The sequence below is a fragment of the Hypomesus transpacificus genome, unplaced genomic scaffold, assembly GCF_021917145.1.
Source record: "Hypomesus transpacificus isolate Combined female unplaced genomic scaffold, fHypTra1 scaffold_264, whole genome shotgun sequence".
Lineage (NCBI taxonomy): Eukaryota > Metazoa > Chordata > Actinopteri > Osmeriformes > Osmeridae > Hypomesus > Hypomesus transpacificus.
This window is the reverse complement of record NW_025813791.1, coordinates 17,501-35,020: the sequence shown is the minus strand read 5'-3', so window position 1 is coordinate 35,020 and position 17,520 is coordinate 17,501. Positions and strand designations below refer to the sequence as shown.

Here is a 17,520-nt window from a genome sequence, read left to right as displayed (position 1 = left end):
TGCAAGCACCCTGGGACAGACGTGCAGCACGCAGACTTCCTACCTGGCGAAACATGAACATGTTCCCGAAGAACGGCGACGGCTTGGGATGTCCGATTCCACAGCGAGCCAGAACAGAGTAGGGGTAGACCGAGTACCTGGAGAGAGAAAGAGAGAGAAAGAGAGAGAGAGAGAGGAGAGGGGGGGGAGAGGGAGGGAGAGGTGGATAAGAGCGAAAGAGAATACGGGGGAGAGAAAGGGTGAAAGAGAGCAGGAGAGAGGGAAAAAAGGCGAGAGTGGAAAAAAGAAAGTGGGGAAGAGAGTAAACATATCATGGTGAGTAATGATTAAAAAGGCAGCTGGGTGTAGGTAAGGCTACACTAACGCTATGGTGAGATTACTGTGTCTAATCGGAGTGATACACTGCCTAAGCAGGTCTTCAAACAAGCACACAACATCATGACACCAGGAGGATTTATTCACTGGGTGAATGTGAAAACTCCCAGAGACTCCCGAAGCCATGCATTATTCATCCGCTATTCTGCTGACGCGTCACTCCTGGGTTAGGGGAGGATACTGGGGCGGAATGCAGAGGGGCATTGTGGGATACGACAGGGACGTGATTCGGTCATACTGTTGTGGCCTTGCTGGTCAAGTCCTCCGAGAACAGCTGGGACTGAGGGAGTGTGTGTGTGTGGTGTGTGTGTGTGGTGTGTAGAGCAAGTGTGTGTGTGGTGTGTGTATGCGGTGTTTGAGACAGTGTGTGTGTGTGTGTGTGTGCATCCCAAGCCTGGCAGGAAGTGAGGGCCGTTCTGGAAGCTGTCCACCCAGGACACCTCAGTCAGTCTGCTCTGGACATGAGCGCAGAACGACAACACTTCCTGTTTCCCCCCGACATCTGATGAAAACTGACAAACTGCACGAGCAAGCAGAAAGACATCAATCCAGCCCTCTAGTAATCCAGTCTTTTAACTCTCGGGCCCACCAGACTCCTGACAGCAACCTGAGCTCCGTTTGACCATCCAGCCCTCGTCCACTCGGAGAACTATTACCATATCTCTAATGAGGTCTGAGGCTCAGAGGAGAACGTCAGGAAAGTCTTGAATGGTGACTCACCCGACGCCACCCGCTCCTAATCAGGAGTGAGTCTGTGACAGACTGCCAGAGAGAAGGCTCTTCACACTCAGCAGTGCATCACCATGACTCACCCCACCGTTTCAGCCCTCCACTTACACTACTCTGTGTTAGTGTCCTCGCACCGTGCTAAATATATGAAGCAGATTACGGGCTGGGCTTCAGAAATACAGATGACAAACTGGCCTATTGGATTGGGTTTTAATAGGTGTGAATTGATGATTCTCCGGAGTGTAGGAGGCTGGAAGCTAGCTCCTGAAGGTACATGAGAGGAGGAGGTTTCAGAAGGACAGAAGTTCCACTCTCTGAGCCTGCATCATTACGTCACTAACACAGAAAGTACGATGAACAGACCAACCAGACAGGTAGACAGACAGGCAGGTTGACAGACAGGCAGGAAGGCAGACAGGCAGATCGACAGGTAGATATATATATACAGATAGACAGGGGGAAAGAATGAGAGAGGAAAATAGAGAATGATCGAAAGTGATACAGATAGAAAATATATAATAGGAGAGAAAGAGAGAGAGACAGAGAAAGAGAGAGTGAGAAGGTGTAAAAAGGTTTTGTCTCTCTCCTTTCATGAACCTGGAGGAGGGCAGGCAAAGTGGCTCTCGGGTGTGTGTGTGTGTGTCAGAGGGCTGGGCAGTAATTGAGTGCTGGAGTCGCTCACCACAGGGATCCAGCAGCAGATGAAGGGGGCCTGATGGTGTGAGCCACAGCCCTGTCTGGAGGATGGGGGGTGAGGTTGGTGTAGTCAGTGGAGAAGGGGTGGAGGATGGTGTAGTCAGAGGAGAAGGGGTGGAGGATGGTGTAGTCAGAGGAGAAGGGGTGAGGATGGTGTAGAGTCAGTGGAGAAGGGGTGGAGAAGTGGAGACTGGAGAGGTGGAGGTTATTCATTAACAAGGGGCTATTCTCATTAGACAGGCATGTACAGACTAGGATGTGTGTGTGTGTGCGAGGGAGGGAGAGTGTGTGTGTGTGTGTGTGTCTGAGTGAGGGAGAGTGTGTGTGTGTGTGTGTCACGTGTGTGTGTGTGTGCTCCTCATGTGTGCTCATAGCTGGACATGTCTGGAATTCTTCTCTGACACCATCTGATTCCGCGCCCCATCATTCCGAGGTGGCCATTGTGCTGTTCAGAAGAGCAATGAGGCGCATCAATAACTGGCCCTGCATTCCCCACACATGAATATCAACCACAATGAAACAATAACTTGGCATACAGGCAGGAGGGAGAGGGTGGACACACACACACGTGACACACACACACACACCAAACACTGTTCAATAATTGTCTGTTTTCTTGTCTGTTTCTATTATTCCTGTTCCTGCCTGCCTGCCTGCCTGCTTCCTGTGTCTGTCTGTCTGTCTGTCTGTCTGTCTGTCCCTGAGTGTCAGGGGGTAGGCGCGGCCTCGCTCCAGTGCTTCTCCACAAACAAGACCCCGCTAAATGAACCACAGAGGAAGTCAGCGGGGAGCCAAAGGAGTGTGCTTTCACTCGGTAACAAAGGATGACAAAGCAGCACAGGTGGCGCGGAGAGGAAGAGAAGGAGAGAGGCTGTAGAGAGATAGAGAGGGAGGAAAGAGAGAGAGAGAGAGAGACAGAGACAGAAAGAGAGAGACAGAGACAGAGACAGAGAGACAGAGAGGTGGAAGGAGAACCCTAATAGTGTGTCCCCTGTCTGTGAGGAGCAGAGAGAGAGAGAGAGAGAGAGAGAGAAAAGAGAGAGAGAGAGAGAGTGTCCCGTCTGTGAGGAGCAGGGGGTGCTGGGGGGGGGCAGGCTCCATGTGACCACTGTCATTCTTCCAGCTGTCACATCCATTCCAAAACACACACACGCAGCACATGCAATATACATGCCGGTAAAGACTGTATGCTGTACACACACACACAGTAAACACACACTGTATACTACACACACATACACAAGGGAAAACCAGATAAGAAGGCTACAGCCCTGAGGCTGGGACAGGTACAGAGCCTGGATAGCAGAGAGACAGGTACTGAGCCTGGATAGCAGAGAGACAGGTACTGAGCCTGGATAGCAGATGGGACAAGTACTGAGCCTGGATAGCAGAGAGACAGGTACTGAGCCTGGATAGCAGAGAGACAGGTACTGAGCCTGGATAGCAGAGAGACAGGTACTGAGCCTGGATAGCAGAGAGACAGGTACTGAGCCTGGATAGCAGAGAGACATGTACTGAGCCTGGTTAACGTGTACGGGGAGGGCTCTGGCCATGGGAACAGCCTCTTCAGCCTCCTACAGCAACTTCAGCCTCTACAGCCTTCCCCTCAGCCTCCACACCCTTCACAGCCCCCACAGCCTCTACCAGGAGGGAAGATAGACCAGGACAACAGAGTGAAGCGAGGTGACATCTCAGACAACCTCCTTCACCCCCTCCCCCCAAACATCGCCCACCCCCCCCACCCACCCTGCCCCCCCACCCCCCACCCACCCTGCCCCCCCACCCCCCACCCACCCTGCCCCCCCACCCCCCACCCACCCTGCCCCCCCAGGCTGTTGGGAACCCTGAGGACCTCATCAAAGGGATCTGAGGTGGGCTGACCCTCCCCCTGTTGCTAGGCTACTGTGAGGCAAGCCAGGCCAGAGAGTACATGACATGACCAGAGCCAGAGAGAGAGAGAGGGGGGGGGGGGGGGGAGAAACAGAGAGAAACAGAGAGATAGAGGGGGAGAGATAGAGAGAGGGGGGGGGGGAGAGGGGGAGGTAGAGAGGGAGAGAGATACCGCTCATAGCACACAGCCCATCAGCCTTCTATGTTATCTGCCTTCAGCTCTCTAACTGACAATACACACACCCAGGCTGCTGTCAGGGACTTCAAGGATGTACTTTTCCGTTATATCTCTCTGATATCCGAGTGCATGACCATTATATCCTGACGTTATTAATAGCCAATGGGCTATTGCCGTGGAGACGGCTGGTTGTCAGGGCTGCGTGTGTGAGCTGATGTGATTAGCAGGTGTGATGGATGAGATGTCTAAAAGCCTGCAATTAACCAATCACAGCACAGAAGGCCAATGACAACAGAAGTCAAACAACTGGAGGAGAGGAGGGTAAAGGAGAAGAGAAGAGGGGAGGGGAGGGGAGGGGAAAGGAGAAGAGAAGAGGGGAGAGGAGAAGAGAGGAGGGGAGAGTCAAATTGATCATAGGGGTTGTAGCTTTACCTCCACTGCCTTCCTGCCACATGGCCAATAGAGACAGTTCATCCTCTCCGGTAGAGACAAGTATAAACACACACATTCTCTACAGAGAACACAGAAACAAGAAAATCTCACCTGATCAATCATGAAGTTTTCCAGAATGGAAATCCCAACAGTGCTAATCCAGTTGTATATTCAATCTTTACTCAGTCTGCCTATAGATACAGACCTAATGGAAGACATTGTTTAAAGTAGGAAACTGGATCCCCGAAGACAGAACACTCGGATCAGAAAACAGAGTTTTGCATGGAACATTCTAGAACAGTCTGGACCCAAAGTTCCCATGTTGCTCGTGCAGTGCCAGGGTGGACTAGTCAACATTTGGGGTTCATTCTTACCTTCCAGACACACACAAATTCAGTCCTTAACAGCTAGAATGAAACTGGTGTTGTCTGATGTTGTTTTCTTTAGGAAGCGCCTATTCATACTGACTGGATAACTGATTGGCTGACTGATTGGGTGACTGATTGGCTGACTGATTGGCTGACTGACTTAAATGACAGGATGCTGACTCTGAATGACTGGGTGACTGGCAGTGGCTGGGAGTGACAAGCCTTGGTTCCCCAGCACCATGTTGCACAGTTCATCTGGTCACAGAGTTTAACACTGTGTGCTTGGAGAGGACAGGAAAACAAACTTAAAGTGTTCCAGTAGAGAGAGGGGGACCACTAATCATTCTGAGGGCGTTGTATTACATCCAACATTCACTATAGGCTACACCATAATACACACTTGGATTACTGGGCGTACATGGAGGACACAGTATGAGTGTGTGTGTGTGTGTGTGTGAGTGTCCCATGGTGAGCTGGAAAAGTGCTAGAACAGCTAATGGCACCACTGAGCTCTTAATAGTCCAGGAGTTCATGCTTGCTATCTCTAAGGCATCGATAGAAGTAATGATGACTACTGCAGTGCTGCCAGTAGGTGGCAGTCTACTCTGTGCCCCCACACAGTGGAGACGGTTGGAGCTGCCTGTGAGGTGTTGCTGGTCCCAGGGGGGGGGGGGGGGTTCAGCAGGGGGTCAGCAGAGCTGGGTAACCCAGCCACACTAGCTCTCTGGGCAGCTCAGCCCCTGGTTCCAGGGCCCCCAGCCACAAGCCTCCGCTGGGAGGAAATGTTTGCTTCCAACAGCTCAGAGACAGCCCTGAGCTGCACAAGACTGGCGTTACTGTGTGGGAGCCTTACCCAGATATGGATCACTAATGTGCTTTAACTGTGTTGGTGTGTGTTTGTCATGGGAAGAGAGAAAGAGAGAGGGGGGGGCAGAAAGAAAGAAGTGCATGCATGAAAGAACGAGAATGTGGGAGAGAAAGGTAGAGTAAAAAAGACAGAGAGATATTGAAAGAGAGACAAAGAGAGAGAGAGACAGACAGAGGGAGAGACAGTGAGAGAGAAAGAGAGACAGAGAGAGAGAGAGAGAGAGAGAGAGAGAGAGAGAGAGAGAGAGAGAGAGAGAGAGAGAGAGAGAGAGAGAGAGAGAGAGAGAGAGAGAGAGAGAGAGAGAGATCCTCAAGAGACAGAGGGATAGAGAGACAGAGAGAGGGTTGCAGTGGACAGGGCTGTCATTTCCATTCCCATGTTTATGAGACGACGTACACAACAGTACTGGAGACACGTCAGACACCAGCAGTTCAAGGACATGACCTTTTACTGACTATTTTTGCAGAGTAGCAAAGTTAAAACTGCAGGGCCTAATTCTCTAATGGGGCTTATTTCTGTATGGAGGCCTGCCAGGGACGTTGCCTCTGCGACATCTTGTCATTTCCATCCAGGGTGTCATGACAAAGCTGGAAGCGAGTCCCATCCACAAGTATAGATCTTCATTAGCATGGTGACAGCGGGAGAGCTACACCAAGCACATGATACCCTGTGAGCTGGCCGCAGCTGAACGGCATCCTCCGCCTTGCCAGCAGACAGGAATTTACATGTCTGGGACAAAACTCAAGTGCTGGTGTGCGTGTGTGTTTGCATTTGTTGCTATGTGAGTGTTTCACTGTGTGTGTGTGTGTTTGTGTGCTTGTGTTTTAAACAGGGCTCACAAAAGAACCAAACTTTGCATGAGGATCAAACCTGTTTCTTATTTGTCTTCATGCAGGCGACCTTATCTTCCAGCTGCACGCTGAAGTGCACCACTTCTGCAGACGGCAACGTTGTCTCGTATCTATGGGTACTGTCTTTGTGCGCAGCTTCATTTGAAGCTGCAGGTGAGTCCTATGAAGTGGTTACCTCGGTCCCACAAGAGAGAGACACACCTCACCACAGCCAGCAGTCTCACTCCCTGCACTACAAAACAAGCAACTCCACACTCTGGAGCAACACGCCATCCAGTCTGCACTGCAGAGAGAAAGAGAAAGACAGAGCGAGAAAAATAAAGAGAGAGAGGTAGGGAGTGAGAGAGAAGGAAAGAGTGGGGGGAAAGAGAAAGAGAAAGTTAGAGGGGGAGAGAGAGAGAGAAAGACAGAGCGAGAAAAATAAAGAGAGAGAGGTAGGGAGTGAGAGAGAGGGAAAGAGTGGGGGGAAAGAGAAAGAGAGAGAGAGAGAGAGAGAGAGAGAGAGAGAGAGAGAGAGAGCCCAGGCCTGTCAGTGTTCCTCGCTCAGTGGTGTGACAGAGCATCAATCTGTCCTGCTAAATTCTAAGCCTGCTAATCCTGGTTAATGTGCGTCTAAATTTAAATAAGCTCACTTTGCAATCTCCCTTTCTCAGTTTCAGGGGGTTTGGTCAGATAGAAGGCTGAAACCAGGGACAGCCTTGTTTAGTTTAATGATTAGTTTCTACCCATTAGGCTTTTGTAGTTCCTTGAATAGCACTATTTTTGCTTCTGAAATTGCAAAGTTCCTAAAATGACCAATGATTGCCTGAAAGCACTGTGTTGCCATGCCAGATCATGGATCATTACCAAAAGTTCTACAAGGTGGACCAGGCTGGACCATTCACAAAACGCCACACCCACCACCACGAGCAGCAGACCCACATAGCTGACTCAGCCAAATGCCGGCACTTCACCACGGCCCCTATAAATGATCCACACACACTCAACCCATCCCCCACTGTCGATGAGTAACTTGGGTTCATGTCAGATGTGGGATTGACTCACCAGTACAGGAGTACGAGGAAGATGAGGAAGAGGGCGACTGAGACAGACAGACCGCTGGGCTCCACAGCTAACATCTCCAGCAGCTCCATCATGACCTATGACCTCCAGGCAGTAGTCCTCAAACCACCCCGAGCACTGCTCAGCCTGGGAACACTGTAGATAGAAGAGATCCAGAGTCAGACACTTGTTAAACTAAGTGTTATTGTGGAGTTGCTTCTCACTTTGCGTTCATAACTGCCTTTGCATTTCCAGGAAGGTTTTCCAAAAGACGTTGGAACACTGACATCATCAAACACATTTGGGATAAATGTGAACGCCATCTGCAGGCGGGGTCTAATCACCCAACATCAGAGTCCCACCTCCCTAATGCTCTTGTGGCTGAATGAATGCCAGTCCCGCGTCAATGTTATCATCAAATGTGTTTTGGAAAGCCTTCCCAGAAAAGCTAAGGAAACAATTTACATTTAGTCATTTAGCAGACACTCTTATCCAGAGCGACTTACAGTAAGTACAAGGACATTCCCCCTGAGGCAAGTAGGGTGAAGTGCCTTGCCCAAGGACACAACGTAATTTAGCACGGCCAGGAATGGAACTGGCAACCTTCTGCTCAATAGCCCGATTCCCTAACCACTCAGCCATCTGACCCATTTGATCATAGAGACAAAGCGAGAACCAAGTTAATATGAACGCTTATGGTTTAGGAACGACAGGTTGAATGTCCATGGTTTAGGAACGACAGGTTGAATGTCCATGGTTTAGGAACGTCAGGTTGAATGTCCATGGTTTAGGAACGTCAGGTTGAATGTCCATGGTTTAGGAACGTCAGGTTCGACAAACAGGTGTCTGTATACTGAGCGGTGTCCACATACATATTGTAGTATATTTGGAGTTCATGAGGGACCAGACCACAGGCCGATTCCACCTTGATCACATGACTCTTTTAGGAGACAAAAGGACAGCCCGAGCACACATACATTCCACATTCAACAAGCATCCCTTCTTATTGAACCATCATTGCTTGTTGTTCTCATTTCAATGGTGGTACAGTGTTAAGCTAAAGTTTACCACATTTCACCACGTACAATAGCACCTCTTCACAACCAATCCCCCTCCTGGATTCTCCAGGTTGGCGTTTCCGGGGGCAACATGCTCTCTTTGTCAATTATTAGTCAGTTTCAGTGGCAGCTCTGCCTCAGGCTTCGGTTGGCTGCCCCCCCCCCCCCTCCCCCCGCGCCCCTGCTGAGATGACTTGGAGACCCTGTCCTGTCCTCAATCACAGCAAGTCAATCATCCTCCCTGGTTAAGCAACGCCTAGTCTCCATCACTCTGGGGTTGATTTTGTTTTTTTGTGTTTGTCTGTGCGTGTGTGCGTGTGCGAGGGTGTGTGTGTGAGCGTAATGTCACAAAGACGGGAAGACGTTACAACATCACAAATGGACGTTTGGAGAAACAAGGGTATTTCAGTCCATACTGTGGGAAAGAAACATATCAGATATCCAGTGTTGACTGGGTGTGATGAGCCATGACCAATGGTTCAAAAACCGCAAGTCTGCTAGCTTTCCCATCTGTAAGAAGTCTAGAGTCAGCCTTTAACTCCTAACGCTTGAGTTCTGGGCATTGTTAAGTCCATTGCTAAATAACTAGCCTAAACAAAATGCTGATGAATGGAAATATCAATGTAAACTCTTGTTTACTGTGCAGGTTATCACTGTGACCCACTTGTTCAGTCATGAGCAGGAGCAACCATAGTGCCAGTACCAGCCACCCGCAGGACTGTCTGTCTGCACAAGCTGACGGAGGGAAAACACCGTTATCTGTCTCTTGTGATAAAGACGACGGCTTTAACTTTTTGTTTTCAATATGTTGAGATTGCATATTGTACAGAAGTTAGGAAAGATTTAGGCCTACACTTCATCCTCAAAACAACAAATCAGATGTTGGTACAGTACAGCATATTTGATGATGTTTAATGTTTAACATTTATAAAATAAAATCATGTTATTGTTTAGCAGACACTTTTATCCAAAGCAATGTACTGTACAGGGAGTATTTAAACTTGAAACCTTTTGATCTGCAGTCAATGCTCTAACCACTGAGCTATACCCAGCCCTGTTTAATCAAATCAGACCCATTTGACAATGAAAATACAAATTCACAGGATCAGAAACAGGGTCAGTAACATCAGTCAAAGTTGTTATCTGTTTTGACAGAAATTCATCTCAATTAAAATATCTCCACCAAGGACAAGCATGTCCTTGGTTATGGCCTATCCATCTCACAGCAGCCTACCGGACAGCCTAATGATTTTTCAGTTCGATAGCTTGTATAACTACTTAAATTTGAATGTCACTTCCTCATAATGATAAAATACCTTCAAGGCGACAACAGTTAACTACAGTTTGCATGCTAAGAATGCCTGGAGGACGTTACTATTCGTCAGGTCATTTAGAAAACGACCCTCAGCTAAATGGCTTTGAGGTTCACTGAGCATGAGTGATACATGGGTTTCACAACAACATCTTTTAACAAGATTGGAAAATGCTTCAAGCATGTAGTGCATTACACTGCTATTAAATACATACTGCTGTGTGCTCGTTACATCTAAGCTAAATAGAAGGTCAGTACTGAGAAACCGGTCCATAGGAAGCAGTAAAGAGTAAGGGTGGGGGGAAAAAAATTGATTCACATTTGAATCGCGATTCAGTCTTTTAGCGATTCACATCAATTCACAAATGTAAAAAAAAAACAATTTGTAATCGATTCGTGACTCCAAGAATTGATTTGAATCGAATCGTGAAGTACCAAAAGATTCCCACCCCTAGTAAAGAGGTATAGTCATTCAACAGAATGCTACTGTGTGGCGCTCAGGGAACTCTCAAGTTTTTAGAATCCTGCGTACATGTTAATTGTTGTTTAAGATCATGAAAAAAAGCGAGAAGGCTCACCATCTTAGAGTTGGGTTAAGAGAGCAATATCTAAGGGTTAACATAACCTGTTCTGGTTATTAAAAGTCACATTTTAACTTTGCTAGAAGTTCTAGACCTGGCTTCTTCTTTTCCGGAAATACGTAAGCCTATTACTGTCGTGTGCATTTAGCCTAGTGTAGGCTATTATTATGACAAATGGCTTAAACATTAAGCTATATATTCACACAAACCTGAAAACTATAACCGCACTGCTGTAGCAGGCCACCTCTTGACCCGTATTTCATTGTGACAAAGTTGGCAACCCTAAGCGTGACACTAGCCGGGTAGTAGTAATGACTATTTTTTACTTAAGTATATGTCCGAGCACATACTTCTTTACTTTAGCTTGAGTGAAAAAGTGTAGTACTTCAACTTTTACCAGTCTTTTTACATGAGTATCTGTACTTCTTTTTGAGTTTACTTCTGTACTTCTACTTTTGCCATCTTTGATGATCTGTAAACTAGAGAGATGGTTTTCTACTAACTTATTATGAGAAAGATAAACCCCATTGTCTCATTCTGTAACCTCTCTCCTTCCTTCCCTCCCAGACCTACACTACTTACTGTCTACTGTGAAGACTTGAAGTTAGCACAGTTGCAGAGGTTTACAGTCCTGATATGTGGTGGGGGAGGAAGACCATCTTACCGACAGACTGGCATACATAACTGGCAGACACCGTCCAGTCCATCTGTTTTTTGGTATTTTAAATGGGTCTGCAGCGTTACACCTAGTCAATGATAATTATGACGATATCAACAGTAATTTAGTTTTCAGTAGGAAACAGCCGCAACACGAATTTCGTTAAGCTTGACCTTGTTTTCGTTGACTCACTACGCTTTGGGAATGTATGCCTACGATATCTAAATAATGCGAGTTGCAGCCAGACTGCATGTTTCAAACACAGCAGTGTAAATATTATATGTATATACATTTAGGTTGTATCATAAAATGTATTTTTACCAAGCATTCTTAATGTGTTTGAACACTGAATCCGATTCTACGTTATGTCACTGAAGGTTGCACGTGACGAAAACAGACAATTACGAAATCCAACGATGGCTAGTTCGCTGACCATAATGATTTAACCATAGACTGTATAATGTCTATGGATTTAACAACGTCTCACATTGTTATAACATGACAGTGGATCTCTTGCATTAAGTTCTTACCTTGTTGTCACGTAGGCTACTGTTTATTTGATAACCTGCAACACTTGTATTGAATCAGACATGGAACGTATTGTAGTCCTTCCGTAAACTCCGAGGACTACATACGGGGTATTCTGGTATTTGTAGTTCATGGACGGCTTCAGACCATTTTTCAAATTGCTTTATGAAATTAGATTACGTCTCTTTCAGTAGAAAGGGGGTAGCCTGTCTCGTCTAGCATACTAACCGTATTGTTTGCAGTGGCATACAATTTGCCCCTAACTCCGTTTCCAGGGTAGGCTACTCACCTCTCAGGACCCTTCGGAAATTATGATGGACAACTGGTACAGAGGGGAAGACCAGACTGTGGCCTAAACTGTCATGTGAAATAGTCCGGGGGCTAAACAATATGCTTTGCTTCAAAAATATTTTACATATTAGATGTAAACTGATATTCAGCCAATTCCCAACTAGGTCTATAGGCTACTTGTATCTTATATCAGCAGATGTCCCATTTGGCGGGACCACAACATCAATTGTATTTAGGCACGGCCTATATGGCTTTCTAAGTGTATGTGGTCGATCGGGATCCAGTAGCCTTCTGTCTGCGATTATCATATTCTAATAGAGGGGAAGGCAAAAAGACAAAGAGTTTGAGGTTAAAGTTCACCTATATGCAGCATGAAATAAAGATGTATCGGTCTTCAGCACGAGCCAGTTATACCTTAGTCTATCTCTCTGTGAACTGCAGTATCCATGTCAGCCCGGTATTCAGATACATAGGACAATTAAATATATTTAGGCTTCCAGGCAGTTGAATTGGCATTATGGTGTGTATTATCCTAATGCATTAATATTAATATAAATATAACCGACTAAAAGAGTAAGGCTACATACAATTACTGACACGATACAATAATTTATGTATATACAATATACAATGTAATTGTGTATCTAAATGAGCAACGCTCAAGAGTCCTTTGTAATTACATATTGTGCCATTTTAATTTCCACTCAAAGGTTAACTAATAGGCCTACAGGTGTATTGCACGGTTAAATATATGTAGTCGATATTGAGTGACACATTACTCACATCTGTGTGAGTCTATGTAATCCGATTCCGCTCTACTTCATTCTATGAAAATGTACTGTCGTCATATAGTACAACTGCTTGATAAAGGCACGACTAAATGCTCACAGAATCATTCACCTCGACATGATCACGGAAGAAGCATATTCAACATATAAAGCTTCAAAAAACATTGTTGTTCTATTCGTGACGATCTGGTGTTTCTATATCAAATTAGAATGTACACATATCTTGTGTAACCGTGTGGTTACCTAGGTGTAGAATAATCTTGATCAGGCTGGTGGGTTGGGTATTATTGACATGTAGCCTATGCCAAGTGGATACAAAATGTTCGTGCTCTAAGGATACATCCCTTTAGGCAATCTAAATGCATTGTATTTTATAGCAATCCTACATTTGTTTATTGACCGGGTATTGCGGGTAATGAATAACATGTATATAGCTTGAGCAACCTTTCGTTTCATCAATTAGATCCACTTGCAAAGGTTACAAAGTAGCGGCGCAGTCATTAATTATGTGAGTACGACGCCCCCCAAAGATCTCCTCCCTTGATCGACTCGATAGTCGCTTGACTACATTGTACACTAAACTCGCTCTGCTCTTGCCATTGCAACTTTTGCAGGGACTCAACAGACATGTCGCACTCCAGCTGAAACAAACCTGCAGTTCGGCTCATCATTTGAGCCATAAGGAAAACACAGTTGGCGGGGCACTGTTGCTGAAGATTTCATCTAACACTTTTCCGTGGACTGCGCTCCGAATTTCAAATCTGGATGTGAATTATGGTCATTTTTCTCACTAATGAACGTGGCCAGTAATGCAGGAGACGGCGACACTGACAGTAGCTCAAGATGGCAGATTTTTATTGAGTTCTGAAATCTCTCTTTATTTTTTGCCATGAATAACAGACGTCCTTGCACCGATGGCCCCTGTATACGAAGGTATGTAATTTCCGTATCCAAATATCCTTAGAAGCGAACCAGACATGTACTAAGTGTATTTGATTAAGTATTTAATTGCGTGCGGTAGTAAGGAAGAAAGCTGTGTCCCTTTCTTTGTGTAAAGATTAATTAAATGTGCATATTATAGTTTCAAGTGTTCTGTTTTGATCAAAGGAGCCAGGTTACTGTAATATTGCATGGATGCTTAAAATCCTGTAAAAAAAAATAACAAAACCTTGGCTCTGTGTTCAGGCTGCGTAGCCTACATAAACGTTAATACTCTCTTGTTAGGAATATAATAGTCCACGACCTGAACCAATTTGTCATCAGACACAAACAGGCTACGCTCTAAAAAACTATTTGAAATGTTGCATTTCCTCGGGATATTTAGAGCACTGCTTAACAGATACCATTGATGCACATTGAGGAAGAGGAATAGAGGTTGGCACCTCACGCAACCGGAGAAGGTTTTTATTGTTTTTTTCGTCGGAACGTATAACATTTCCAGGTTATTGACGTTAGATGTTTAGGAATTGAATCTTTAATTCATAGATGCAAAGGTTCGTTTATTTCTAAACTAGACGTCCTAAATGCTGCCTATTTGCTGCGGCTGCACTACGGCTGTGTTTAATCCGATGAAGAGAATGATACCTAGCATGTTCAGGTACAATTTTGCCATAATGGAGTACACTTCTTATTACAATGTCATTTACCTGTAATTATATGTTATACTGAATTATTGTATCTATATATGTATTTCATACGTATTTAATTGGGATTTGTCAGTATGGGCCGTTAAATAAAATTTCCAAGGATAATGCAGTTCAGCAAAGGTTAGGTCACATGTTTAGTTTATCCTACAATCATAATTATTAAAGAATGTCATGACAAAATTGCCTAAATGAGTTATCTATTTCATGACTAGACAATGACTTGTAGCCTGGTCTTTTATTTTGGTACAGCGCCAGTCGATTCACCCTTAACTATTCTGTGGGATATTTATATCCTTTTGGGACTGAAAGACACGAAGCTGGAGGCCGTTTCTTGAATCCAAAAAGGTGAAATTATCGATTGACCTTTGTTTGGTTATCGACGTATACGAACGTAGACACTGATCATCTTTATCAGATGATTTAATACTTCTTTGATAATTTAATACTGGAAACTCTGCGCGCCCTCTGTCGGTTAAAAATGGAACACAGCCGTAAATCTAGAACGAACCCCTCATTATGGATAAAGTAACCAAATGTTTAAGTGTTGTAGAAAATAAACAGACTCTGAGGTTGTTATTTTACACTCTTTTTACTGTCATCGTCAGCCTATAATTTATGATGAAACTGCCTCCATTAGTATTTCAGTTTGAAAAGACCAAAGAGTGTCACCTTGCACACTGTAACGATACCTGCCTGTTCAGATTGATGAGTTTATACGTAGGCGTAGCCAACTATGGTGGTGTCCGCGTCTCCAATCAGTGAGCGGGGCTTACAGGAACATGAAAAGAAAGGTTGAAATGAGATTCCTAGCTCAGTGGAAGGTAATTAGTTGAAATGACATTCCTTGGTTTTCCTTTCACCATGGTGAGAAGAAAGAGAGAAAGCAAGAGAGAGAGAGAGAGAAAGAGAGTGAGAGAGAGAGAAAGAGAGAGAGAGAGAGAGAGAGAGTGAGAGAGAGAGAAAGAGAGAGAGAGGGAAAGAGAGAGAAAAAGTGGGGAAATTAATTACTCTCCATGCCTGCCTCTCACCCCCCCCCCCCCCCCCCCCCCCTCTTCATGTCTCCCATAGCCTGCTATGTAGATCAACCTTGGAGATGTTTAGAGATCCAAGTATAATCCAGTGTTACTGGAACCTATTTAGTAGCTAAAAAGTACATTGAGTACTTTAGGTTTATTGTTTTGGTGTTCAGCACACTCTCTTGGATTTGTTTCTTTAGTTTAGTTGTGGTGCTGTACTTGTGTAGACGTGTTGGTGTGCATGTGTGTATGTGTGTGTATGTGTGTGTATGTGTGTGTGTCTATGGCCTTGGTGCCCTGGGAGCCTGGTCTCATAACCCAGCCTGACACGTTGATGGATGTCTGATGGAGAGACCAGGGCCAGCGTCCCCCAGCTGTGGAAAAGCTAATATTCAGACGCCTAGCCCCCCTGGCTAGGACATGACATGTGTGTGTGTGTGTGTTTAGTGGAGTTAGGTCACAGAACCACCCACAGGGCACCAACATTCATGGCTCTGTCTCCTCCAGGTCAGACACACAGTGTTTTTTTGCAGCCCACCACCACCCCTCCACAGGGGGGGTAGAGGGAGAGGGACTCGAGCCTGGTGGTGGTGCTCATGACAGGGAAGGCTGCAGTGCTGCCGGCCTCTCTGGACCTCTAATCCCTCCACACAGCACTTACCTAGACATGGGTTTAAAATGCTCTGAGCAAGCACTTCCTACCTACAATCAGATGTAGAGTATATATATATATATATAGAGAGAGAGAGAAAGAGAGACAGAGAGAGAGACAGAGAGAAAAAGAGAGAGACAGAGAGAAAAAGAGAGAGAAACAGAGAGAAACAGAAAGAAAGAGAGAGAGACAGAGAAAGAGAGAGAGAGACCGAGAGAAAGAGAGAGAGAGACCCATAGAAAGAAAGAGAGACAGAGAGATAAAGGGGGTGTGGTCAGGAGAGAGGGCATAGGCTTGTTTGGAGCTGGTTGATTGATCTCTTTCTTGCAGGCCCATTGCTTAGTCCAAGGATGGAGTGTTTCAACTCAGATTAGAGTAGCAGGAAACCCCCAGGATAGCAAGGCCTAGTCGCCTCGGAAGCTGGGTGAGATCCTTCAGGAAGTAGCATGGACGTAGCTCACCCTCCTTCCCTGGCAAACTTTACTGACTCCATCTTTGTTGACGGTAAAGTATTATTAGTTTTTGAGAGTTTGTGTTTGTATGTATGTGCGTGTGTGTGTGCGTGTGTGTGTGTATTAGCTTTGTTATGTTCCTTTATCTTTTGAACACAAGGAAGCTTCCAATGCTTTGATGTTCTGTTGGCAGTGCCCGCAGAAGAGAGGAAGAAAACATACTTTTCCAATGAATTATTAACAGTGTTCTTAGTCCACCAGCTAAGTATATTGTGTTGCCTTTCTTATGTGTTGACAGTTTAGTTGCTTTTTGGTGAGAAGCATTAACTGATGACAGGAGTAAGATGAAGTCTTATGTATGAGATGGGCCTTGCTTTACCCATCTACAGCCAGTACCATTGCATGCTACCCCTCTGCCCGCTACCCTACTGCCTCCCCACCCCCAGGCCCCACATCCCTGCCCCCAGGCCCTGCCCCCAAGCCCTGCCCCCATCCCTGCCCGGTGCCCATGTGACACAGGACGCAGCCCTGATGGGCATGTTGGAAGCCCTCAGTTCAGTGGGGGTTCAGTGGGGGTGGGAATGTGTTTGGCTATTGTAGCGTTGCTTTTTAAATCAGCCCCCCCCCTAAGCCTGTTTGCAGCACATTGTCTGTGGCCCTAATCCTATTGTTTCTGATAATGTCCTCGGCCCTTCCCAGTCCATTTGGCTAGGCTCAGTCTGGAAGAACAAGAGCACTGTTATCACCGTGTCTTCTGACATGCAGGGGCTTATGCGCACATACAGAGAGAGAGAGAGAGACAGAGACACAGAGAGAGAGAGAAACTGGAAAAGTACTATGAAGTGGGCTGGGGGTTAGACTAATGCTGTGGCCTGGGTGCATCCAGGTAGAGGCTGTAGATTAGGGTGTCTTCTCAGTCAGGGTAAAGAAGCAGGGTGATGACTGGCTGACTGGCTGACTGGCTGACTGGCTGGCTGACTGGCTGGCTGGCTGGCTGGCTGACTGGCTGGCTGACTGGCTGGCTGGCTGACTGACTGGCTGACAGGCCTGCTGGTTTCCACATGGCTGCAGGTATAGAAACATGCTTGGCTGGTCATCAGAGAACTGCAG

General features: G+C 46.0%; 2 protein-coding genes across 3 annotated transcripts in view; one reads left to right on the top strand and one right to left on the bottom strand.

Moving 5' to 3' along the window:
• The window catches only part of tbxas1 (thromboxane A synthase 1 (platelet)), a 28,398-nt gene extending 16,739 nt beyond the window's left edge, over positions 1-11,659 (bottom strand). Inside the window, exons 1-3 of one of the 2 annotated variants that reach the window (XM_047014630.1) lie at positions 11,568-11,659; positions 7,432-7,584; positions 44-137 (exon numbers count right to left, since the gene is read on the bottom strand). In XM_047014630.1, the coding sequence (XP_046870586.1) occupies positions 44-137; positions 7,432-7,523 (186 nt within the window). In that variant the 5' untranslated portion in view covers positions 7,524-7,584; positions 11,568-11,659. Of the gene's footprint in view, positions 1-43; positions 138-1,786; positions 2,246-7,431; positions 7,585-11,567 lie in introns of those variants that run through there. The other variant, XM_047014629.1, reaches the window with a different exon arrangement.
• A 1,583-nt stretch (positions 11,660-13,242) lies between these two features.
• LOC124462926 (homeodomain-interacting protein kinase 2-like) overlaps positions 13,243-17,520 on the top strand; it is a 20,205-nt gene continuing 15,927 nt past the window's right edge. The window contains exon 1 of the mRNA XM_047014638.1: positions 13,243-13,577. Coding sequence (XP_046870594.1) covers positions 13,559-13,577 — 19 coding nt within the window. The 5' untranslated portion in view covers positions 13,243-13,558. The remainder of the gene's footprint in view (positions 13,578-17,520) is intronic.